Below are 27,859 nucleotides of genomic sequence, written 5' to 3'. Positions count from 1 at the left end.
GTTTCAAACAATAAATACACAAACACACGTGTATATATATATATATATATATATATATCACATTAATGCTGCAGCTGGTAAAGGTGGGACTCATTTGGGTAGCTTAAGTTAACCTGTTATACTACAGTAAATCATAATTTATTTGTTGACTTGTATTTTGTATTAACAATCAGAATCTGCAAAGTAACTAGTAACTTAAGTTATCAAATAAATATAGTGGAGTAAAAAGTACAATATTTAGCTCCAAGATGTATAAAGTAGCATAAAATAAAATGGAAATACCCAAGTAAAGTACGAGTTCCTAGAACTTAAGTATTTAAGTACAGTACTTGAGTAAATGTACTTGGATTTTGGGGACACTGGGTAAACAGAGTTAGTACCCAAATTTAAATTCCACAAATGTAACAGCAAGCAACAATCCCTGTGGCTGTACTAAGAGTAAAACACACAGCAGGATCTGCGTTGTAAACATACACATGCTTTTACAGTATTATAGTGTAGACGTGGAGGATGGCGTGGGGGAGAGACGGTGTGTGGGTGGGTGAGGGGGTTGCTGGGATTGTGCTGGACAGAGACTGGTGACAGAACAACACACTGAGAATGGATCCATTGTCCCTCTGTCCACTTTACTGGGCAGCACTGGATATCTGCCATTTGCAAAACTGCTAGAAACGATTGCATTCTGTATTTCCATCGCTCCACTAGACGGTGTTTACCTGAAGCATTTCACATTCTGGTCATGTATCTGTTGCACTTAGTTGTCTCTGACAAAGTGGCAAGAAGTTCAATGTGTTAATCTAGCAAACAAGGTCTTAAACTTGTATTGGCCATGGACAAATATATGGACAACAAATTACTAAGAGCAGGCTTAAAACTATATACCTTGGTTTAAATGACAATGTGCCTGCTGCTCAGGTTTTTTCTAATTTTGCTGAGAAAAAAAAGAGGAAAATATTTTCATTTGAACATCAAAGTCCCAATTTAAATTGCACAGTCAATACTCAAACATTTAACTTGGAGCATTACCAAAATTCAACTCAGTGAGACTTAAAAAAAAAACATTCAACTTGACATTTCTTTCCTTTCAGAATGAAAATGAGATTGTATTTACTTATTAGGTTAATGCACACTGTCTATTAGGGATTATTGACCCAGTTCAGGATTTCATATCCACAGCCCTAACATGCTGCTGTCCCTGTGTTACATGGGATTTTTTATTCCCAAAGGTGCAACTAATCCCAAATGTGTCCTACTTGGCCTAAGTTCCCATATTGCACTCCAACTGCCATTTAGGGTGTGTTTGATATGTTTGATATGCACGTCCATTTTATGTTTTTTTACATCTTCTATAGCTTTTTTCCATTATAGAGCTTGAGTTTGTTCACAGCCATTTTGTAGAAATGAAACACTAATCTCAAAATGTATCACTATTAGTCTTAAAAAGCCATTTCTGTGATTAAATGTCACTTCATCAGTATTCGTCCAATGACTGAAAAAACGGTGAATTGAGCACCACAAACATCTAAAGCGAGGAGAGCTGTACATTTGTTCTTTGTAATGACAATTAACGTGGCTGTGATGACAAAAAATATTGAACATGATAATTAGGTGATAATCCGTCACGGCGAGAACAATATGAAACCTAATGTTTGCTTTTTTTTTTTGGTTTATTCAAAATATTTGACAAATGGTGTCAACAGTCTCCAGTCAATACATACTCAGATAAATGCATAGTCATCAAACAGAACAGATAGACCATTACTTATTTTCCTGTGTATCATTTTTGGCTGAAATCTATTAAACTGTGTTACAGCATCAAATGTATGATGAAGGATTATTAACCCCACATGTACGCCACACTGCTGTGAGATATCTGCCCCTTTAGTGTTGCCACTAAATGATCACATTAGTCAACTCTCTGGCGTTCTGTTGCAAAGAAAATATCCGAACGTGACGAACTCAAAACCCAGAAGAGAAAATACAAATAAAGAGTTTTGGCTCAGAGGGAAGCAAAACCCAGCAGCATTTTGACAATTTACAAATTTAAAAGTAATGAATAATAATTGTAGATTAGAAAGCAGCAGAGCTCTTACCTTATCAGCTGATCTGAAGCCAGTGAGGAGCTCAGAGTCGTCTTCTCTCCTCCAGCATTTGCTTTCTCTGCTGCTCTCCCTCCTCTTTCTCTCTCTCCGTCAGCAGATTGGGTCTTTGGCATACAGAACCTGTGATTAAAGGGGGGGGGGGGGGGGGGGCAGCAGGTTTCAGCTTTTAGATCTACACATTATTTATTATTTCATTAAAGGATAATTATGTTGTTTTTTTTTACAAATTTAGTTTTATTTTTTATAGATTTGGCAATCATTTCTATCATTGCTGAAATCTTGAAACACTACAACATCAACAACAATAAAGCAATACGTGATCGGTCCGATTATCTAAACCACTAAATTTGGAGGAAAAACTGAAAGCAAGCACACCTCAAGTGTAAGTAATAATCCCTCATTGCACAAGAAAACTGTGTGCGTGCACGGCAACGTATAGCAGGAGAAGGTCGAACCAGGAAGTCGGTCTTTAAAGTGTGAAGGACAAACATATTTAATAATTCTTTGTCTGTTTATCTGTCCGTTCTCTACCCGCTTCACTTATTTTTCTACAGTTCTGCACAGGATCTTAGCAATTACTGCATTGAGTAAAATGGCCCAAACTTGTATAATAAGCCTAAAGTTGTGATAAACTGGAAATATCCGACAAAATTATTATCATACATATTGACAAACCAGCCCATTTTCCCTTTTACTGACTCTGCACTTCAAAATATCACTGCAATCTCAACGCTCAGTGCCAACACAGGAAATTCTGTTGGTTTTATGAAGCAAAGGCTGTTTTAAGGGTCAAGGGCGATGAAAAACAAAAAGGGGCACCAGCGTGCAGGTTTTCTAGCATCTTTGGCTGCCTTTTTTAAAATGAAGGCACTTGTTTTATCTACCACAGAGCCATCAAAGAGTTACGTTGCACGGCAGAGAGATTCTCGTGCTGTCACAAAAGAATCCTGGGATCACGTATAAGTACCTTTTGGCCAATGGCGAGGTTGAGGTTGTAAGGGTGAGGAGGTTGTGATGGTAGCGCGTCAGACTTTCATGCATTATCCTGTTGTCACAGACCTGCAATTGTGTTTTTATCAACCGTAACCATTAGTACCATCAATTAAACCATAAAATAGTTACCTTGTGGACATATTGTGGAAAGAGATGATTATGGAAACATTCATATTGAATTATTCAACATTGATATTCTGAAATAAGGATGTGACAAACACCCACTTGGTGGTTCACTGGTGCAGACGTCCGTTAACACCCTGAGCTGTTTCCACTACAGCAGTGGAGGAACTTCACATTAGCACCATTCGTTACCGCTCCATCAGGTGTGTCTGATGTGGGTGTGATAAAAAAAAGCATTCTGCTGACAGCTTTCACTATAAAGCCAGTGAAACTAATCTCTTCCTCTTTCTTTGGAAAATCTCTGAGGGGAGACGCATGAGCTGAGCTGCAAAATATGAGGAATAGCTCAAATAACCCTCGCTTCTTGGTGATAAGAGAAAGTATATTCATATAAAATATGATTTTTAAAAACACGTATAAAGTCATGAGGGATGACAATACTGAATGACAGAGAAATGTATTAATACACATACACATTCTAATATATTCCGTTGTAAAATGAGGTCACTGTCACTCAACTGTACCAGATACTTATTAATCCTGTGGGCCGATATATCGGAAAATATTTGCTGTTCACAGTATCGGTAACTGCCTATATGTCGACAAATGAGTAACAATACAATGTAGTACAAAGATGTTTGAGGTAACGTAGTAATAGTGTCTCCAGTTTGTTACTCTTAGTCATTTTTAAAAGCGATTTATTTTACATAATTGTAGCCTCTAACAAACTGAACCAGCTCTAAGTTTTACACTCTTTATTTTGTTTCTGTAAAAACATCTGGATGGATAATGGTTCCTGATGGCGGTCTAGATTACATTTTAAATGCAGTCCTGTTATACAAGAGGCCACAACACAATTCCTGCTTGCCTTCATAATACTGCGAGCATAATGTATATGAATTTCATACTCAAATGTGTATGCAAGTGGAAAGGGAGTTTGTTAAATATGCCACTTTAAATTTAAATGAGGCTATATTTGATATCGCAAGCCCAAACGCTTTAGGCTTGGAGATGACACATTTTGGGTGAAAGAGTGTAGTTGGCAGCACTGTGTGTAAATGTAGGATCCAGTATTTTTGGAACTTGACCCATAGTTACTATAAAAGTATCTCAGCCTCTGCTGCATTTTGATCCTTCTTTTTAAAATATGGCTCTTGTGATTCTCCAAACTGTATCGAAATGCAACACTAAATCTCCACATCGTCTCCTCGAGATGAAATCGAAGCCAGTGGTTCTCCTCAGATTACTGTGCAGGAGCAGTCACTCAGGTAAATGATTGTTTTCCTTTTCAGGAAGTTGATGGATCTCACCAATGAAATTAAGCTTCGAGTAAAACTATGAACTGTAATAAGGTTCATGATATCAGTAGCCTTGTTTGACAGCGGTTCAATAGGTCTGCACTTAAAGGGCACCAGGCTGCGGTGCCTAAAGTGAGGCCTGAGGACCATTAGGAGTCTCTCAGAGGGTTACAAAGTGTCCCCAGAAAAATACAATGAAATACTGTTTCACTGACACAATTGGTGTGTCCTCTCTGCTTCCTCTAACCTGCAGAACAAATATTTTTTTTATGTAAAAATCACATTTATTAGTATCCGTCTAAAGGAATAAGAGTTATGTATGATGCCCAAATCAAGGTATCATTGTGTAAAATCAGGCATGATTTAAACGGCTGCCATTTGTTTTCATAGGCTTGAGTAGTTATGACATTAGGTCAGTCTTAATGCAATCACAGATACTTTTATCTATTGGCTGAAAACCGCTGTAGCAACTCACGTTTGTGTGGTAATGTGGACATGATCAGCACAAACCTCCAACACTGTAACCAACCGTTAGTATCGGACAACTGTGTGTGTTGATTGACAGCAGGAAGGACGTACGTAAGGAGACGGTCGCCATGGAGAAAGACACACAAACGGCCCGAAATCATGACACCTGGAAGAGAGGATCATGGGAGCTCTGAAGACAGAGTTAGTTGAACAACTTGGATTCGCTGAAGTATTCTTGCCTGTTAAGTAACGAATGGTGAAATCTAGTGATACAGCCTAGGTCGCTCACATCTTACCTGCTGCCTAATGTTAAACACCCAGAGTAGCTCTTAAGACATCACTAGCTAAAACATTAAAATGCTATTTTGTGTAAAATCACATTTGACATTCTTCTATAAGCAACTACAATCTGAATGGCCCGTCTATAAAACATACAGCGTAGGAGACAGTGAAAACATATAATGCAATACAAAACCTTCTCAATGAATCCACTTGTTTTAATGAAAGTAGTTATCACAGATGTCTTACGCTGAGATTGTATCACTTTATATTTTAAGCTCCACAGAAGAAGCATCTATTGCAGTTTTCTGATCATAGATTGTGCAACATCGTACTATTGTTGTTGAAATTGTTGCGTCATGTTTTTCAAAGGTCTGGCAGCAGGAACAGAAACGCTAAAGTTAGTAGTGAACTTCCAATGATGAACAATCAGAACTTCCTCAGTGTCTAAGTCATTCATTAGCAAACTAACTTGATTTTAGTCTTAAGAATTGTGCAGTTCCACATCCAACAGCAATGCTGTGATCCCGAGATGCAGAGAAACACATCTACTTAATGACAGATGGGGCCATCTAGTGGTGAAGCTCTGGAAATGGAATCAATGGCCCGGCAATAGGGACTTTTATTGTAAAATTTGCTTTCATCACTTCACAGTAAACATTTGCGTTTTCAGAGTGTATTACTGGTCAGCTGTACAACATACTGAGAGAGTTAAAACTGAAATATTGTGCTTAACAAAAACAAATTAAAAAAATTAAATGTGAGAATTAAAATACAAATTCTAACCAAGACTTTGGTTCACCAGGTTACTAAATGCAAAGATAAAACAAATTCCTTTAAATGTACAACGTTTTTTCTTATAAAAACAAAAAAGGTTTTCTTCAGTAAAAAGCCTAAATAATCTATAGACCCCTACAAATCTACATCAGTACCTGTATAAGGTGAAACTATAAAAAAAAAAAAAAAAAAAAAGTTAACCAATCAGAACATGCTTACTCGTCAAGATGTAAACACCTTCACAGAGAATCATTTAACAACTTGACTTTCACATCTACAAGTTAAATTCTGTACACTCTAAAAGGCACTTGTGGCAGCCACAAAGTTTCATACATGAACAGACACAAAATATTTCATCTGTGCACCTCTTCACTGTTTAGAGAAGTATACATACACATTCAGCATCAACTCTTAACAAATTTACTGTAAATTATGCAATAAAAAAAATAAAATAAAATCAGCACAGCGTATTAGCAGTGTGACTAATATTTACAGTCTTTAACTTTGAACTGGTCCAGAGCTGCATTACTGGACAGGCTGCTCACGTCATGGTTGTTTCACACCACCAGGCTCTCCCGACTCACAGCTCCATTCTGTAAGACAAGAGGAGTCGTATCAACTTAAATCAGACTTAAAAGGAGCCAGAGTAAAGGATTTTGGGGGATGAATTAGCAGAAATGGAATATAATATTCACAACTATGTTTTCATTAGCGTATAACCATCTGAAACTAAGAATCGTTGCGTTTTCGTTAGCTTAGAATTAGCCCTTCATAGTTATTTTATTCAAACTTTATTTATGCAGAACAATCTCATGGAGATTTTGAATCTTTTTTGCAATATCTACATAGGGAGCGGGTCCTAGGGGTATGTATGTACTGTATGTATGTATATATAAATACATACACACACACACAAAATTCCTTCTTTTTGTTACTGTACCTCCACTGCAGCTCAACAGGGAAACACAAAGAGGGATTTTTATACAAACTGTTACTTGAGAAGATATCCTCGTGATTTGACTAATTCTGCTGAAGCCTCATATGAGCATCAGGTACATCACTATACTGGAGTTGCATTAGGAAGAGATCTTTTAAAGGCCATCAGTAACAGTAACAGTGATGAATACAGCAAGAAAACCCAGTTTCAATGTTCATATTTAAAGACAGACTTGATGAACTGTGCTTATCCTTTAAAGTCCCTCTGAAACATCACAGTGCCTTTGGAGTGAATTTACAGAGGTTTGCTGGGCCTCACCTTGCGGAGGTTGCTTTTCTTTGAAGATGACACACTTTCGTCTTCACTGTACGGTGGTGGTACAGGACGTGGGTAGTCATCACGGCGACCGGGGTTTCCGGAGGGCGGGACATGAGGAAGTGGTGGGGGCCCACGTGGAGCCCTCCCCCGATCCGAGCGGTCGCTCTCGCTGTCCAGGTGCTCCCGGCTGCGTGCCCTCTGCTGCTCGCCCATCCTCTTCCTCTCCATGGCTTCTCGCAGGATGCTGTCGTCATAATCATCTCGCCGGCCCCTGGCGTCGCCGCCATGCTGGCGATCCCTCTCCAGGTCCATCAGGTCGTCGCGGCTGCGGCTGCGTCTCCCCGGCATGCCCCCGTAGCCCCCTCCATCTCCTCTCCGGCGGTCATCGGGGGAGGGCTCACGGCGCCTGCGGTCATCGCGGCTGTTGCCGCTGCGGGCGCTACTGCTCCACCCATCATCAGAGCTAAGGAGACAGGAAGCAGCACACATTGAAGGGGGAATTGAAACATTGCGAGGCTGTTGTTCTGTCATTGCATTCGCTGCTGAGTGGAGTTTACACAAGTTTACATTTGAGCTTAAACCTCGCTGTTGTGTCCTCCGTTCCAGTTTAAACCATGGCTGAAGTTTAGCTTTAAACCAGTCGCTTTTATCTTGTAGAAGTCAACTAACTAGACTGCATCTGAGGTTTCAGCTGCACTGTCAAATGTCTGCAGGCCACTTAATGCAGTGTAACTCTATACAGGGCGACACGTGTATTTTCAGAGCATTTTGATATCTGTAAGTTTTCAATAAACACAATCGAGAAATGACTTTGACAATCACCAGATCCTCTAAATATAAAGTGTCAAAAAAAAAAAAAAGAGAAATTGCAGTAAAACCATTATGAATCTTTTCTTTACCACATGCTGCCTTTTCTTTTGCAAGTCATATGTCATATTTGAATAAAAATGAGGTGATGGTGGTAATATGAAGAACTCCTGAAAGTACCTGAAACCTACTCCATGTGACAGAGCTGCGTGATACCACCAATAGCAAAGTGAATGATGAGGGTCCTTTCATCTCACTCTGCTGGGACAGTTAAATACGTTTGGTAATCATCACAGAAAAACAAAACCAAGGAGGAAGGAAATTAAATCACAGGTAGTGAGGGACTAAACTTGGTATTAGCATGACACTGATGTCTCAGCTTTAGAGAGAGAACATTTGTCTTCTCATAAGAAATAATAAACAGAGGAAGAGAAAGTCACATTGTGACTTCTGGAAAGCCCCACACCCACAGACTCAACTAGAAAGACACCGCTCTGCTGCTCTGGGGAACAGATGAGATGAGACCGAGAACTGGAATTTTCTGTCGCGTAGATGCTCAATATAAACCTCGAAATGAATACACACATACTATAAATATACTTGCATAGTAATATAAAACCCACATATGAGTCAAATAGAATGCAATATAAGAAGTGTGAGGTATTGTTTTCATGTTGATAATAAACAATATCATGATAACATCGATGTGATTATTATTTACAGTGTTGGGACTGTATATGTACTGAGAGAGCGGGACATCTTAATCCAGTCATGTGCTCTCTGATGAACTAACTATGTGCATCACTGTTTTAAAACTCATGTGTTTCAGATGTCTGGACTGCAATATCTGGTTATTCATCAGCCAGATTTGTCACTCTAAAGTGATCTTCTGAGGGTTAAATGTCACACCCGGTGAAGGTAAACCAGCGCCAGAGAAAGGTCCCACGAGGGGATCCTCCCTCAATGAGCTGCTCAGTTGAGTCCCACATGAGGAGACGGGCCGCGTTGGGTGAGAAGTGTATACATATTTTCGATTCATTATGAAACTGTGGCTGGCAGCATTTGACTATGTTAATGGGGTCTAAATCATCACTGAAAGTCGTGCCAATGAAGTCTTTGATTGCCAAAAACAATTAATGAAAAATAAAAAACATTTTGTGCAATGAATCATCTACTTGACAGCGTTAATGATTCTGCTCTATGTAGGCATGCATGACAAAGTGAGATGGTTTGGGAGGCGCTGCTTTAGAGTGACAGACTTTTCTTCACTCTATTCCACTCTTTTCAGATAATAAGTACTATATTTGATCTATTATTGCTAGCTTTACTGGTACAGTCAAATGACAACAACACGTCCACAAAGAAGAACCCAAAACTAGTAAAACAAACTTTAAAAGTTAACTTTTTTTGTTTTGTTTTCTGAAGGATCATTCTGTTTGGTGAGAAGAGAGACAGATAAATCAAGTAGCCGAGCTGAGCTGTTTGCTTTTCTTATTCAATTGCTGAGTAAATGTGAACAGTCTTCGATACTTGGAGTCAAAGCTTGGTGCTCCAAGCTAAACAGTAAGCTGCCTGTTGCCTCATTTGGTAAATAATACCCAGCTGCCCCTGGTAAATGGTGGTGGTGATAATGGTCACAAGGGAGATAAGGCTCACCCTCTCCTGCCTCGGAACTCATCCGGGCGCCTTTGTGGTTGGTAGTCATCTCGGCCGTGGCGCCGTCCGATGTCGTCGAGGTTGTCCATGGAGCGAGCGCGTACACGATCCCCCATGTACCCTCCACCGTGACGCGGGTTGTCGTCGCGGCGGTGGCCTTGCTGGGACACACTGCTGATGGTGCTCATGGCTTCGTCCCTGTCGTAGACGGTGGCCAGAGGTGGCGGCTGGGAACGACCCCCGCGGCCTCGAGCCTCCACACTGTCGTGCAGGGAACTGACTTCGGTCATATTATCCACTGAGAGGGGGAGGGGGGGAGGGGGGAACAGAGAAGAGAAGGTCAGTAAACCAGAGGAAATAAAATGGTGTGTGGGTGCAGGATAAGCAAACTAAATCCCCATGTTGACAGGATTAACGTTACAAAAAAGTGAGGAATGAAATATTCACTGTGCTCCTCAGTAATTTAACTCATCTTTTCCAGTTTTACATCAGGAAAGTACAGGATATGGTCTGAAATAGACATTAAACACTAAACAGGACAAAGCCTCCGCAGGGGGGCGCAGGAGAGTTAAAGGGGAGGCAAAGATATAGTAGGAGGTGTGATGAAGTCAGAAAATGTACTCTCCCTTTGTCATAACCGAATAAAATCTTAACACACAGACATGAAACACATGTTGATATTATTCAGTGTGACAGACGGATATCTTTATATCCGATGTCCATCACAAATAAATGTCCAAAATCTGCTCATACAGAAAATAAGCATCAGAACTGAGCCTAAGAATGTTTAAGTTCCCTTCTTTATTTAGAGGAATCTGTGTAGGCTGAGAGTAGAGCTGGGCAATAATTCAATGTTTCTGTTTATTTCACTTTAGTCATATTAGATTAGTAGATGTTATAAGAAATATGCATCATATTCATTACTCTTCTTTTAAGTCAGCTCCCTTCATATAATAAAACGAGTCGCGCTCTGAAAGGAATGAGCTATTTGGAGGAAATGTAAACTGCACACAGGCAGTGGTTAAGTGGCTGCCTCTTAACTCTCGACAGCTTTTACCAGAATTTGATTTATTTTCTCCCACAGTGGTCTGGGGAACAGTAACGGGGACCAGAAGAGCAGGAAGTGATCAGTCACTCACAGCGGTTGTAGTTGCCGGGTCTGGAAGGGTCCATGTTGGCCAGCTCCCGCTCCATGTAGTAAATGGCTCGCGTGGCGTTCCCATCGGGATCCACCTGGATACGATACCCACTGCGAGCTGGTGAGAAGAAGAGAGGACATCAGATTTCAGCTTTGGCAGCTTCAAGCAAATACACCGAATCGATTGGCCCTCGATCTGAGTCCTTCACCATAGCAAAATCTACCGATTGTGAGTCCACTCCGACACTTATATTTACCTAAATGTTGATTTAATGTGTCTGAGAGACTGAAATAACAGGTGTAACCTACTAAATCTCACACCTTGTTTTTCACAAGCTACATCAACCAAATACTGAAGATCCTGGTTAAAAACTACCTAAAAACTACTAGCGGAAATTACTGATATCATATTAAGTAAAGTTTAACTGGAGAATGTGACTCCTGAAACTGACGTGATACGATCCTCAAGAGAAAAGACGTATAATATATCAGATCTTATGTGAGAAAGCATGAGTAACAACTTTAATTTTTGCCCGTTTCAACCAACTCCAGGTCTCCCTCAGAGAAACACACATAGGAAGGAAATATATATAGTACATATATAGCTAAATGGCTAGAGGCATCATAATCTTCTAATTACACTCATATGTGCCAGGATATTGTTATCACAGGAACACTTTAATATGAACAGAGAAACAAGTAAAATTCCTGCACAAACTTTCAATGAATGTGTCACAATAACACTCATTTCTTGTAATAAGGTTGGCGCCACATGTCAACGAGGCACCAGGGGGCTACAGAGGTCATTAAAAGGCATTAATAACGTCACATTTTCATAACTATCAAAAAACTGCATTATTGAAATGTGTTCAATACGTTCATTTTGGAGAGATTGTTTGTCATGCCGTGTGCATGTATAGATCCTAAGGGGAAACCAACAAATACACCTAGGCCAGTATATTTAAACATAATCACAATGCAGAAATTACTTTTTCTTTTCTGTAAACACAAAGCAGAGTTTTCCAACGATTGGGTGCAACCCACTTCAACAATACTACCAGTGAGAAATCACACTGTACCGTTTGAAGTGTGAACACATTTCTCAGTGGGCAGGTTTTAGCGGTTGCAAGGCTGGAATTTCTAATTACAAATGACTGCAATTCTTATCAGGGCTTTTTTTCCCTTCTGATTTTACTCACTGTGGTCCACTCCCCCGTCTTGATCATGCAGCAGAGGCACCTGGGAGCCCTGTCCAACTGCGCACACGCACATGCACACGCGCACACACACACACACACACACACACAACAGAGAACATTTAAACAATGATTCAACAAAACTCTGCATTAAACAAATTGGGTAACGTGGGTTTTTTTTCGTCATTATGAAACTAGTTAATGACTAATCTGTTGACATTCAATCAGAACTGCAGAAGAACTCTTACCCGAGCTGGCGCCATCATAGTCACGGCCGTAACTATTCTGGGGAGGTGGCGGTCCGGATCCGTTGGGTAGAGGAAGCATGGGCATACCAGGATGGTTAAGCGGGCCACCGTATGCTGGCTGAGCATACATACTGGGAGCATAGAGGGTGGGGGCATATTGACTCATTGGCATACCGCCTTTCTTTACTGCTTTTCCTGCCTCGTACACTGTAAAATAACAGACGACAGCTGGTTAAAGTGGAAAGAACACAAGATCAAGTGGAACGGTATAAAACACCTCGTATGTCTTCGGTTGCAGGAGCAGAAGCCAACACATAGCAAAGGACAATGCAATGTTAAGGGTGTACTTCAAAGGATTGGTTCAATTGTTTATAATGCTGAGAGGAGACAACTGATAACACTTCCATGTCTGCCGGTTAGCTGAGCTTACACTGCAACAGACCAATAAATATTCCCTGTAAACCACGTGTTTTTACTTTCAACGCTTAATTTTTTTAAATATAAAAAAAAAAAAAAAAAATGATATATATATATATATATATATATATATATATATACAGTGGTGTGAAAAAGTGTTTGCCCCCTTCCTGATTTCTTATTTTTTTGCATGTTTGTCACACTTAAATGTTTCAGATCATCAAACTAATTTAAATATTAGACAAAGATAACACAAGTAAACACAAAATGCAGTTTTTAAATGAAGGTTTTTATTATTAAGGGGGAAAAAAAATGCAAACCTACATGGCCCTGTGTGAAAAAGTGATTGCCCCCTAAACCTAATAACTGGTTGGGCCACCCTTAGCAGCAACAACTGCAATCAAGCGTTTGCGATAACTGGCAATGAGTCTTTTACAGCGCTGTAGAGGAATTTTGGCCCACTCATCTTTGCAGAATTGTTGTAATTCAGCCACATTGGAGGGTTTTCGAGCATGAACCGCCTTTTTAAGGTCATGCCACAGCATCTCAATCGGATTCAGGTCGGGACTTTGACTAGGCCACTCCAAAGTCTTCATTTTGTTTTTCTTAAGCCATTCAGAGGTGGACTTGCTGGTGTGTTTTGGATCATTGTCCTGCTGCAAAACCCAAGTGCGCTTCAGCTTGAGGTCACGAACAGATGGCCGGACATTCTCCTTCAGGATTTTTTGGTAGACATCAGAATTCATGGTTCCATTTACCACAGCAAGTCTTCCAGGTCCTGAAGCAGCAAAACAGCCCCAGACCATCACACTACCACCACCATATTTTACTGTTGGTATGATGTTCCTTTTCTGAAATGCCGTGTTACTTTTACGCCAGATGTAACGGGACATACACCTTCCAAAAAGTTCAACTTTTGTCTCGTCAGTCCACAGAGTATTTTCCCAAAAGTCTTGGGGATCATCAAGATGTTTTCTGGCAAAACTGAGACGAGCCTTTATGTTCTTTTTGCTCAGCAGTGGTTTTCGTCTTGGAACTCTGCCATGCAGGCCATTTTTGCCCAGTCTCTTTCTTATGATGGAGTCATGAACACTGACCTTAATTGAGGCAAGTGAGGCCTGCAGTTCTTTGGATGTTGTTCTGGGGTCTTTTGTGACCTCTTGGATGAGTCGTCGCTGCGCTCTTGGGGTAATTTTGGTCGGCTGGCCACTCCTGGGAAAGTTCACCACTGTTCCATGTTTTCGCCATTTGTGGATAATGGCTCTCACTGTGGTTCGCTGGAGTCCCAAAGCTTTAGAAATGGCTTTGTAACCTTTTCCAGACTGATAGATCTCAATTACTTTGATAAACCACAGTTAATTTATGTTTTAACAGGGGGGGCAATCACTTTTTCACACAGGGCCATGTAGGTTTGGATTTTTTTTCCCCCTTAATAATAAAAACCTTCATTTAAAAACTGCATTTTGTGTTTACTTGTGTTATCGTTGTCTAATATTTAAATTTGTTTGATGATCTGAAACATTTAAGTGTGACAAACATGCAAAAAAATAAGAAATCAGGAAGGGGGCAAACACTTTTTCACACAACTGTATATATATATATATATATATATATATATATATATATATATATATATATATATATATATATATATATATATATATATATATATATATATATATATATATATATATATATATATATATATATATATATATATATATATATATATATATATATAGTGTTCATTAGAGGTGCTGGTAGGCAATTTTTTGCCTACCAATGCCTACCAATTTTTTGCCTACAAGCTCAGATAAGCCATTGTTGGTGGTAGCTTCATATTTTTCATACAGACATGAGTGGTACAAATCTTCTCGTCAAATTCTCGACCATAAAGCGAAAACACATTTTGCCTAAAATGTCAAAACTATTGCTTTAAAAAAATTTAAGTTTGTTTAATAGAGTATAATCTTTGATAATCCAGCATGTACATTAAAGCTAACCACAATAAATATACAATCAGAACCCATTTTCCTAAACAATTCAAAGTAAACTGTGAAATGTTTTATTTAAGTTTACTTTGCACATAGAAATGCCCACAGAGTAGAGTACAACAGTACACAATATGCATGAGTGGAGTAAGAGTTAGGAACTCTGCCATATTAAATGTTACATATGAGCTCCAGTTTGACAGGTTTTAATACTTATGCCAGTACGACATCAGTTAATATTGTTAGCAATGTTTCCAAATTTTGTGCAAGTCTTTCATTTTTGTCAATTGTTATCAGACACAGGTGTGGGTGCAGATTACTGAAAGACATTTAAAGCATTTTGAGACTTGATGAGTATTTCACAAGGTTAGAACATGTTTTTTGATTTTTCCTTTCGCTTCTTAAACTTGTGTTTTTTTCTACAAAACCCCTTTTTCATTTAACAAAAGAAGCGAAACTTCTCAAATGTTTGATGTTGTCCCAGTGTAAGCAGTCACACACAAGTACTCTGCCCACATATAATTAGTCTAATACTGGATTATGATTTTAAATCAGAAACAGATGTGAGGTTCTGATCAAAGAATCTGAAGACTCGGTGCTGCTACAGACGTATCTTAGTCATTGGCTTTGCATCTGGTACTCACATGCTCTTGGGCAGCAGCAGCGTTCGGGGCAGCAGGGGCAGCTGATGTAGCAACAACAGGTATGTGGACAACACTGGCACCAGCAGATCCCGATCAGGAGCAGCAGCAGCAAGAAGCCAAAAACCACCAAAACAACAAGGAGCCAGTCTGTGTGGGACAAGGGGGGGGGGGGGGCGTTAGATTTACATTTATATAAAAGAATCACATTATCAATCCACAAGCATTGTTTTCAGTCCAGAAAATAAGAATATTTCTATAATTAACTATTTATAGATATACAACATAATAAATCACTGGAGTAGAACAATATAAATTGCATTTTGGTTGCATATTCTCGAGCATGAAAATACACAGTCAAACAGTCAAACAGAAACTAACAGTTGTTTGTGTTGTGCAATCACAGGCAGGGCCTCCAGACTGCGACCAAAACAGTCATATGTGCACACGTCATGTTATTCACTCTCGCCTCCAAAGATTCAAAAGTCAACTTGCGAGTGCAACTGGAGGGCTCGAGCTCGCCACCGCCCTCGTTTGAGGGAGCACACATGTGCACGCGGAATCAGAAATGCTCGGTGACGCAATGCTTCCCTCGTGTCACATGCACACGTTTGTATATGCGCGGGTTCAGTCGCGATACACAGCACGTGTACATGAAGTTGGAAAACTTTACAATTTGACCCATTTAGCCGTTACTGTGGTCCAACAATGAAGTGGTTATGAAGTGGTGGTGAAGCTGAGAGAGAAGGAGGCCGGTGGGAAGGGAGGCAGCGAGAGGTTCTGACTCACTCACTACTGAAAGTGGAGACAGAAAAGAGGCCAAAGGAACCATAGTCATCGATTCATATCAGTACTGGAAGAAGTACTGTGCTCTTTTATTTTTAGATAGAAGACCAAGTATTAAAAAAACACTGTCATATGTAAAAGCCATGCATTCAAAACCTTCCTTCAGTAAAAGTAAATGTATGATGAAGAAGTATAAGGTAAAAGTACTTGCTAGGCAGCTAAATGGACTCTTTAGTTGTTACATTATTACGTAGTATAATTATTAGATTATTATTATTGATGCAGTAACGTGTAAGATGCATTTTAATACGATAAGATAATCCTTTAATAGTCCCACAGCAGGACATGTTGCAGTATTACAGCATCAAAGAGGAGAGTGCAACAACAAGAGGCATCAGTATGAAACAAAACAAGAATATTAAATAAGTAATTAGCAGTGAAGATATTATAAATAAGTAAAATAAGATATAATCGGACTGTTGTAATGTTGTAGCTGGATGCAATAGAGCTAATTGTATTTATTTACATACTGTTGGTTTAATTGACCGTATAACATTGCATAGCATTTCATATACTCAGTGAAGAAGTACGTTAATTTCCCTACGAAATGTGGTGGAGAAATCAAAACTCTACTTAAGTGCAGTAGTACTTGAGTAAATGTATTAGTTACTTTCCACAGCTGATTATTACCATTCTGTACCAAAAAAGAAGAAAAGGGCGCGACCGACTGAGAAAGTTGGTAGCAGTGGAATAGTTAGTCTGGAGCCCTGAAAGGCCGTACTGCTTTTTGTTTATAAGTGCAAATAACGCTCAGATGTAATCTCTGTTATTGAGTGTTCAGTTGTTCAGACCAACAAAGCATGCTGGCTACAGTGGTAAATATGGTATCTTTTAAGGTTTTGTCAAACCGGTAAAACCGGTTCGTCCTTGTACCCAAAGCACGATTTTACTCTGCAAGTCAGTTCAGGCAGAGACAAAACAAGCAAACAGAGAGGGGGGGGATATTTAAATGATTGGACTAAAATGAAAACGGGATCGTTTGAGTGCAAAAACATTTTGGGACCGTATACACTGATAGTGAACTGTGTGCTGAATGCCCTTTTGTTGCAACCAGGCAGCTGCAGAGAGTCACACAAGGGAGCTGAGTCACATTAAAGACGGAGAATCAGAGGTAGACAAGCCGAGTGTGTAAGGGAGAGAAGAGTAAAGATAGAAGTGAAGTCTAACACAAGCAGGACAGTTGAGGTTGCATAAACAAATCATTATATTGTGTCACTATCACCTGCAGCAGGATGTTTGTGTGCAGGGGCTTGTTCTCAGGATGAGTCATATTTTGTCAGTTATTGGGTATTTATGATCAGTACCAGAAATCAGGAAGCAATGCAGCCGGGGTGTTTTTCTGAGAAATGTGTCCAATCCTCTCTACAGCTAACCCTAACCCTACACCTCTTCTGTGACACTAAAACATGACTGAGCTACATCAAGGGGCTTGTACTACCTTCCATAACCAGTAAGTCAATGCCAGGCAGGAGGTCAGTAGTATTTGACTTTCTCTCTGTGAAAGAAAGATAAAGCCACAATTACTTTAAAGTGGTATCGGTCTACTTTTACGGCCTACAATGAATGACTCTGAAGACTTATGTTGTTTTCTTTTTGTCACTTGTCAAATCAGGCCAAGTTTATTTGGAACGCTTGCTTATTGGACAACCTTTTGGGTAATCAAATGTGCGTGAATGGGAGGAGGAAAACTGAAGAAAAAGGAGAAGCATAGAGAGAAAGAGAAAAGAAGGAAGTTGTGTCTGAATGTCTAACCACATACGCCTACGAACGCAACTTACCGAGGACAATTAGCTCCGTGTAGTCTTCACTGTTTCCCGAAAGGTCCTGGGCAGAGATCACAGAACAGACGTAGACGCCGCTGTCGCCCCATGCCGTCTGTGCGATATTCAGGTCTGCATCTGTGGGGAAACAATAGATACACAGGTTTGACTTGTCTTTTAAAGTGGCTACAGTATTAATATGTACTACTATTACAATCGCATAATTGTGGGATCTGATAATTAATGTTAAGTTGCAGTATCAAGAAAAAAAAAAAAAAACACACAAATATTTGTTCCCATTTTGAATATGTGTATTCTTCTACGTTGTGTCCTCTCTGCCATTCAACTCCAATCATTGCTATGCCTTAACTGTAACATTAGGGTCTCAGTGATGGAATTGGCATTTTGATACATTTAGCAAAGATGAACAAAGTACAGCATTTTTTTAAATCTCAGTAATAATGCAAATTTGTTTTTAGCATGTTAAAGTTTTAGACTATCATAAGTGATCATACTTTTATTCTGTTCATTTTCAAGGCCTCCCCTCGCCTAGTCTCTCCTCCAGCTACGTCACTGAGCTGCATGTGCACCAGGTCGTTATCTGAGTCACCGTCTGGACCTGCAGCATAATCCAAAATCTCAGGATGATCCCGCCTTCGGCATCAAAACCACAAATCTTTGGAACGAGCTCCTGAAGGAGATCAGGCCAGCAACTTCACTGGTAACTGTTAATTATCAGCTAATGCATTAACCTTATTTACTTACACCTGTACTTACTGAGCACTTGTCCACTTGTGATATTTTACAAATGACTTCATTTGATCTTGTTTTATTGATATTGCGACTGTTTTAACTTGCAGACTTCACAGATTGAGAAATACCACAAAAATGTCAGCTGCACAATGTGGTTTAACTTTCATGGTGGCCGTATAAATTATAATAATGGACAGCTATTGCTTTAAAAGCTGAGGTCAGTCATCATCATTTTATCAGAACGTCAGCACATTTCTAAATAATTCATTTTCTCGTTAATCCGCCACCCCGGAGGGTAAGTAGCGAGGGTCCATTACAGAATAACAACCCGGTGGCAGTGTGTAGATGACGGGAAGTTGAACAGGACACTGAAAAGGCACATCATAAATCCACTAGTTTCAGGATCTTCCTTCTCTTTCCATGTTCATATTGAGTGCATTTAACTTGGCCTGCGCTTATTAACAATATGACTATGCGACGAATTAATCTTTGAATGTTAAAAATGTATTTATGCAACAGTGGTACGACTAATCATGTCCATCCTAACATCAAACCTTTCTGTCCCACTTGGAAATATTCATGCTAATTCAGTTTGGGAAGCAGATTTACAACGATATCAAATTGGGAAGAAGTCACACAAAGCTCTGACGTGGTGAGAAACTAGTGTGTTCACAACATTTACAGAAATAAATATGAGGGAACACGGACAACTTCTGACACAGTTCAAATAATTGTGTGAAGGAATATAAATTGATTTGATATTCAAGTTGATCTTCCTCTAATGCTGTATCAACTCAAAGATATTTCATTTACACTAACATCACAACTGGCATTTTTGCTTGAAATTGACTCAAATGATTCGTCAAAATAGTTGCCAGATCAGTTGCAAAACAACATATTTTTTTATGTATTTTATTCTGCCAAGTAAAAAAAAAAAAAAAAAAAAGGGCATCCTCAGTCTTTACTAACATCTGAATGAGACTTCAGTGTGTACGTTTTGATCAACTCACTGTTTAGGATGCTGATCTTGCGACCCTGGTAATCCGCGCCGAGGGTAACAGCATTGCCTTGCTTGGAGGCCACTGTGCGCACCGTCCTCTGGCTGTCGGCACACTCGATGTTGGCGTCGTAGTTGGGGTTGTTCTGAGTTAGGATGGTCTCTGCACTGCTGGGATTGAACGCAGCCTGGATGGGGTCGCGGCAATATGATTTGTACCTCCACGTCACAACGGGAGGCTGAGTGGTGGTCGTCTGGTAGTTGCAGATGAGCGTGACGGGCTGGAAGAGGATGACGATGTACCTCTTGGTGGGGCACTGGACCGAGATGGCCATGGTGGTCTCTGGGAAGAGATATTTGGGAGATTTAGAATGACTGAGCGGCAGATGATGATTATTATGGTTATCAAAATCCCACATTTTATAATACTGAGTTAAGGTTTGTAATTACTCTGTGATAACCCTAGGGTGTGGTAAATGACAGACAGTATTTCCACACTGCCAGTATCACTGTGTGTATGGGTGGGTGACTCATGAGTCACCTCAGAGGTTTTCAGCCGGACCATTACAGTCGTGTAAAGTATGACTGCTATGCATACACGAGGTTTCTCTGGGAACAGAGGAATAACCAATACCAGGCTTTGGATACATGATTATTTTAAGTCAAACACGGTTTACTGGAGGTGCTCACTTGCTGCCACAAAACTAGACTTTTCTCCAACCCATGTGACTTTCCCCATGTTGCTGATCTTACAATGTAAAGGCCCTAAATAAACCTCATTCAGCATTCACTTTTCCTAGAAACATTAACAAAGAAACTGAGTTTTTACGTATAAAGATAAAGTTCTTTAATACGGCACCACATGTGATTAAATATAAACAATATCATTGTGAGTCTGTGTTTCATTTATTTCTTTCATTTTTCATAACCATGCAATTGCAGGTTTATTTGGAAGACATTAAAGCACACAGAATAACTGTTTCTGCCATATAAAATATAAATAACGTCCAAGTACATAAAATAATTAAAAAAAACCTCCTTATTATATAAATAATAAGTTGTATAAATTCTTCAAGTGAATGATCTGCAGCTCCAACTCACTAAACAATGACAGCGGTGCTTATTGTTGCTTCTCTGAGGCTTTTGTAGAGCCTCAGACACTCCATGACACTTGGGAGGCTGTAATTTGAGGGGCTGTTGACTGAAACTGTGTTACACTGGAAGAAGTATCTATCGAACATTTTCTCCCACCACAGAGTTTTGTGGCCGCTCTGACTCAAACTTCCTGTATTCCTGCCGATTGAAAACCCTGCAATCACTCGTTCTCTTTGTAGGGTTTGTTTGCAGGAAGGATACTTTCTACGGGGTAGAATAGTAGCAAAGTACTTCATCACGCCATGTTTGTATCTGTACAAAAGAAGGCCTTCAGAATATGAGCGTCACACAAATGTAGTGGAGTAAAAAGTACAGTAGTTCCCGCTGAGATACGGTAGAAGTATAAAGTAAAATAGAAATACTCCAGTTTGTCAATATGTTGTTGGATAAACTATTATTTAATAATTTAATGCGGAATTCGCACTACACAAATTCCGTACACAAACATCAGCCCCAAAACTGTGACTCAACTAAATAAATACTACAAAAAAGGTGTCAAAATGAAGAAGGCTCGAGCAGCTATAGAAGCCGCATTTATCGACGTACTTTTCACGGAAGAGGGCGCACCCTGTTTGAAAAGAAAAACAGACCAACTTACCTGTTGCCATGAAGGCGGCGATGATTAACGTCCACAACATGTTTAATCCTCTTTCCTCGAGGTTTCAGTCGATCTATCTTATTATTAATTCCTTAAGTACACTGGTACAACTTCAGCTTCTGCATAATATTGAGCGTAACGGTAGTTTTTCCTCAGCCAGGTAGTTTCAGCTCCATTTTGTGTCTTTGTACGTTGTAAACCAGGGGGAGTACCTGAACGCCCCACGTCAGCCGCGCAACCAACAGGTGAGCTTCCAGAGACAGGTGACGAACGGTTGCGAAACGCAGAGGTTTCGGGTTGTTGTTTTGGCAACGGTGGATTAATTTGATCCCAAAAACCAGTTTATGACAGCAGGGTGAATTTTCAAAATAGTAAACTATTACTTTGTCAACTTATTTTTCTTCACTAAGATAGAAATTTGACCAAGCAATAACGTTACCTCCCCCCTTCTGCTATTTGGTATGACCCAGACACTGATAACGATATCAAAGCACCACTGTGTGTTAATGTTCAATCCGTTTGTGGGGACAAGTGTGTGTGTCTGTGTCTGTGTGCGTGTGCGCGCGCGTGGGAGTGACCCTGCAATAGTGTGTGTGCGTGTGGATTAACCAAGGGCCCAGTTCCGGTGTAACATTTTGTAATATTGTCCCACTGACTGTTGCCCAGTAATACTGCACTGTACAGCAGCACGGTGTTATAATATTCACAGTGGTGGAAAATAACTACATTTACTCAAGTAATGTGCAACTTTGAAGTACTTCAATATTTCCATTTTCCGTTACCTTATACTTCACTGCATTTATTTGCCAGCCAGTTACATTGCAGATTCAGATTATTGATACAAAATGTAATAAACAAATACATTATTATAGATATAAGCAGTGAATAGAGTGAACTTTTACCAGCTGCAACATTAAAATGATGCTTGCATATTAATGCATCAATTATTACAATATATAATATTAGAAAATGGGCCATTCTGCATAAAACATACTTATACTTTTGCTATTTTAAGAAACCTATATTGTGTTGCAAGTGTAGGCCTACATTTGTACTTTTACTTCAGTATAAAAAAAATGCATGACTTCAAACTTGTATTTCTACACTGTGTTGCTACTTTTGCTCAAGTTAGAGGTTACCTGAGTACTTCTTCCACCATAATAAATCACTTAAAACATTACATTGCCTACCTGTGTTATAAATAACGACAGATCCATATGCAGTTTGAGCATTTTAATGAAGACAGCAGGTACATACAGTACGGATATGCATTAGGCAATTTTTGCAGAAAGTTCACTAATTTCTAACATTATCGGCAAGAAGAGCTAAAAGCTGATTCGTCAAATAAATGACAGAGAAGTAATCTGCTGGTACTTTTTATAATCGATTAATCGTTTGAGTCATTATCAAGAAAAATACACCAAAAGCTCCCTTCAGGATTTGCTCGTTTTCTTCATCTTGTGTTTAAGTGAACTCAATATTGTGAGTGTTCGAACAAGACAAACATGACATCATTTTGGACATCTCCAACCAATATATGTATCAATCAAGAAATGAACCAGCAGATGATTCAATAATTAAAATAATCAGGAGTTGCAGGCCTGTTATTTTCTATATGGCAGCTAAAGCTGGAAATAAATTGGCATGGCAAGAGAATGGCTTCTGCACACTGCTGTCTTCTTCACTGTTCTTCAGTGTTCATCTCTTTCAATCCTATCTAAAAAAAGGAAAAACATGAGTGTCAAGTGTAAATCTGTTGAATAAAACACATTCACAGTCCATTAGGGTTCCTACTGTAATTTAGGAATTTATATCTTCCAGCAAGTCAGATTCAGAGTGAGATTTAGTATAAATCCTGTTTAGGTAAATATTAATTTATGCCAAATGTGTTTCTCTAACTATGGAATAATAATGATGAATGGGCTCATTGAAGAAATAGAATAAAATAGACTGAACCTACCCTTTTTGCTTGCAGTGCTAAAAGGAAAGAATACAAAACAGATTTAAATAGTGAAATGTGACTATACCATATCAAAACAATCCTATGAATGGATTTTATCTGGGAAAATGTAAGACCTAAAATAGAATCACTTCAGTGACTCATGCAGAAACCTGATTAATTGAGTTGTGTTTGTCAATTTAACATGTTGCAAGTTATATCAGTGAACATCACACTCACAATGTAAATCACCCGCGCTCCCACCACGATCAAAAAGACGACTGCAAAATTAAACCACAAAACTGTCATGTTGGGTCAAGGCAAGAAAAATCTGATTTTTTTTTCTTTTTTCATGCTGTTAATCAATGACTGTATTAAATTGACATTCAGTGCTTGCGATAGATACATACCAAACAATCCAAAGCTAGAAATCAATCCAACCCGTGTGCGGGAAGGGGTCTGCTGCTTCACATCTAAAGAAATGAATGAAATGAAAATAGCATCAAAACTCCACAAAAGCTCCTTATTTACTCATTTTATTTTTAATAAAAACACTGACATTTTATGCAGATTTTATGACGGGTTATCTTACAAATAGTTATATCAGAAAATGTCTCCTCACCATTATCCACAGAGTAAGCATCGATTGGATGTTTTACATCTATAATTTAGATGAAATATAAAAAACCTGTAGGTTACATATAACCACCAGCTTATACAGACTACATTGTTTATTAGGAACACCAAGCTAAAACTAATTCTGTAATTCTGCAATACTGTACACCCTACCCTCATAAAGGTTATGATGTTTACAGATGTGCTGATTCTACTGATCACTAGATACAATGCAACCTACGGTTTAGGTGGGGCTAACCACCGAGGCTCAAAAATGCCCTGGGGGAACCCCTGATAAACTGTTGTTTCAACGGCTCTATTTCAGTGTGTAGTTTGGAGTTTCTGCACAGTGAAATACTGCTGAAACAACAGTTATATGTAGCTCCAATGTTTGAAAGACGTTCTCTATTCAGCCAAAGTTATCTCAGTTTGAACCTAGATGTCTAGACATTTTTTGACAAGCAAATGACTAAAACCAGCAGCAATTCATGTTTAATAAATGTATGTTATACGTACAGTTTGTAGGAATGAGGTCAATGTGATGTCCATCCGTATCTGCCGCATCTATATTTGGTCCAACATCCTCTGAGCAGAAGATGACGATCCTGGATTGGTCACGGCACACAGAGCAACCCTTGTTTTGAGGTGAAGAGGTTACAGAGCATTCTGGAAACGTTGCATTGAGGTCTATGTGGTACAGAGGAGTGTCGTCATGCCCGTCAAATATGTTCATCAACTTTGGGCATCTGTCCTTGTCCTTGCAGGTAAAACAGTTAGCTGCAGTCAAAAGAGAGAAAAACATTGATGAGTTACAGATATAAAAAGAGCTGCTGGTGTAAATGTGCTTAAACTTACATTTTAGAGCAAGAGTGTACAAAGAAATCTTGTTATTATATTATTTGAAATATTAATAAACTTGGTTCAATCAACAGGTTCACAAAACGTCTTAACTTACGCTTTTGTTCTGCTGCAGGACTAGCACACCCTGTATGGCAGATAACATAAGGAAAATATCAAGCCTATTAAAAAATACTGTGCATCATTGCTCAAAACAGTGTTCAGAGTGCATTAGTATAGAAATTCTCTGCTCCTGTTCAAGGCAATTACACCTAAATAAAGAAATAAATACAGGGATGAACTGCACCCCGTTCACGACGTACCAGGAAAGCCCTCAGAGACGGGAACAAGCATGAATGCCATCCAACCGAGAAGGTACACTGCAAATACAGACAAAACAAATGAAAAAATTACTCCCAGCATGAAGTAGTAGTATTACACTTATTATATAGTACATTACACTATCACATTATAACTGAGACACGAGAATTATACACTCAGTGGCCACTTTATTAGGTACGCCTGTACAATCTGATCTAAATTCTGTTCTACCATAAAGTCGACTTTCATGAGGCGTCAATTCAATTATATGTTTTGGTATTGAGGTCATAGGATGTGTTGTACTGCTTGAAATTAAATTGAGAGGTGTTTGTAATACTCTGCCAACCTAATGTATGTAAATAGAGAATAATAGAAAAATAATTTTTAAAAACGCCTCTCAATATAATGTAGTGCAGTACAACACCACCGCAAACTATGACCTCAATCATAAACATATGATTGAATTAACATATTTCTGACAATGTCAAGAAAAACTAAACAATATAAACTTTGTAAAGGTAGAATTTATGGAAGAGATGTTGTATTGAACTGCAATAGACTGTACACGTGTATTGCACGTATATACAGTTTGCACTTACGTATATACGCAGAAATATATATGCAATGATGAGAAATATCTAAAACAGAATGAAGTTTGAAATACTTTCAATATTAGTGAAAAAAAGCTTGTACAGCTGTACCTATAAAAAGTACCAACTGAGTGTATATTTCTTAAATAATACTGTATTATTATATATGAGTAAAATAAGGAAGAAAAATATTATATTGAAGAAATTCAATTCAAATATAAATTTAATTACGTTTCCGATACTTTCCAGCAGCTCTTTTCCTGCGCTGGGGGCTTCTTCTTCCTGCTCCAGGAGCCAGTGGAGGACATTTCGACCCTGTGTCCATCTTGGTGCTGCTTCCTTCTCCTACTACCTCTACATGTGGCTGCTCCTCAGTAATGGCTGCTGTTTTGGGTAACACCTTAAAAGGTTCCTCTTCTGGGCTCTTCTGTGACAGGGGTTGTGGTGGAAAGTTGTTTGTCTGAACCACAGCTACAGTGGACCATTCTATGAATTCCCCCTCAGCAGACACAGGGTGTGCCTTTGGGCCAGCAGCATGCCAGAGCTTTCCGGTCTTTGCAGGGTATTCACCGATGTCTAGATTCTCCTTAGGAATGGGTGTCACAGAGCTGCCTTTTTCTTCCACAGGCAAAGCACTTTCATTCAAATTATCATTGAATTTGTGCTCCATGTTGGAGGAGAGGCCAGCTTCGCTGTAATATAAAAAAGGGAAATAAATGTGTAGTAAATTAAAACAGATAATCAAATTATACTTGAATTGGAAACAAATACAATAAGCAGCTATCATCAGAATGAGCAGCCATTACTGATCAAGCAATGCATACAGATTCATCCAAACAAGATAAGAAAAGAAACTAACCCGCTCTCCTGGGTGTGCAGGCCCCGACCAGCTTCAAGAGGAAAACATAAAAACAAGTTAAACTACGTTAAACAACTAATAATGGATATTATTTACAAAACATTACGTTTTTGTTTTTGTCTTAAGCACTGATCACATTAAATTACCAGAAAAATATATAGTCAGGCAAATTTTTTATTTTATTTTGTAGAATAATCTCATCTGCTGATAAAAAGTTTACTCTCTAATGTTGATCCTTAGAAACAAGCTGAAATCAAACAATAATAATGGTAATGTGGTTTAAAAAAAGCGCATCATTGCGACACCTCAACTGCCTGCATAGGAATGTAATTATAACTGCGACACATGCTTCTCGTGTTGTTTAATTCACAGTTAGTTTGGCAAGCTTTTAAAAAGACAAACAAAATAATTTCTTGGGTCACTGTAGTTAACAGAACCAGTGATTTGATCAAAAACGATGCGAGTTTAGTCATCAGAGGGCACAAACTGAAATCTTGTTCAAACCGGTTCTCAGATAGAATGAATGAAACATGCAGCAGGCCTCATAAAGAAAACGCTTTTCTATTTCCCAAAGAAGTCAAATGATGGAATTTAAATAATCAAACTTACTTTGTGGTCGAGCATGTAAAAAGGAATCCCTTGGGCCGGTCATTTTTATCAAACGATGATGGGCACAGAAGATAAGCTGCAAACAACCTGTCTTGCTAACTACTGAACAACCAGGAAATGAGTGTTGCTATATATGTCATCTCTAACTTCAACCTAATGATAATACAATATCTCCATCTGGTGGAAAAGATCTTTCATTAACTCTTCCCAAAATCACAAATTTGCCTCAGAGGGCATTACAATCTGTACACATACGACATCCTCTGTCACAGAACCCTGACATCGGAACAGGAAAACTCCCCCAAAAAACCCCTGAGGAAGAGACCTTAGGGAGACTTTAAAGAAGATTGAGTCATTTCTACAAACAGAATTTGCAGTTTTTTTAATGACACAATTCTTCTGAGGACGGTGGGCTTTTACAAGTTAGAGGGTTTTTTTTGGTCATAGAAAGGCAAACGAAACAGGTTGTACTGTCCCGGAGTTCATTTTGTTTCGTGTCACGATAAAAGAGCAATCTTATTGTGAGGCTTGTATAAAGACGTTGGACAACACTAAAGGTAGACTTTAATGGAAGACAAAATAGACTTGGGC

At 39.0% G+C, this 27,859-nt stretch overlaps 1 protein-coding gene across 1 annotated transcript; it reads right to left on the bottom strand.

Annotated features, from left to right (window-relative positions):
- Positions 1-4,878: 4,878 nt before the first annotated feature.
- On the bottom strand, positions 4,879-27,350 carry lsr (lipolysis stimulated lipoprotein receptor). Its single transcript, XM_076106859.1, has 16 exons — positions 27,269-27,350; positions 26,660-26,690; positions 26,032-26,492; positions 25,213-25,269; positions 25,008-25,037; positions 24,565-24,829; positions 19,759-20,120; positions 18,014-18,133; positions 17,674-17,730; positions 15,393-15,539; positions 12,341-12,547; positions 12,096-12,152; positions 10,898-11,014; positions 9,759-10,056; positions 7,296-7,758; positions 4,879-6,633 (listed from the first exon to the last, which is right to left on the bottom strand). Exons 1-16 carry the CDS (start codon positions 27,309-27,311, stop codon positions 6,598-6,600), a joined length of 2,751 nt encoding a protein of 916 aa, XP_075962974.1. The 5' UTR covers positions 27,312-27,350; the 3' UTR covers positions 4,879-6,597.
- Positions 27,351-27,859: the final 509 nt, after the last annotated feature.

The sequence above is a fragment of the Anarhichas minor genome, unplaced genomic scaffold, assembly GCF_050575085.1.
Source record: "Anarhichas minor isolate MPS153535 unplaced genomic scaffold, ASM5057508v1 ptg000035l, whole genome shotgun sequence".
Classification (NCBI taxonomy): domain Eukaryota; kingdom Metazoa; phylum Chordata; class Actinopteri; order Perciformes; family Anarhichadidae; genus Anarhichas; species Anarhichas minor.
This window is presented reverse-complemented; position numbering and strand designations above follow the sequence as displayed.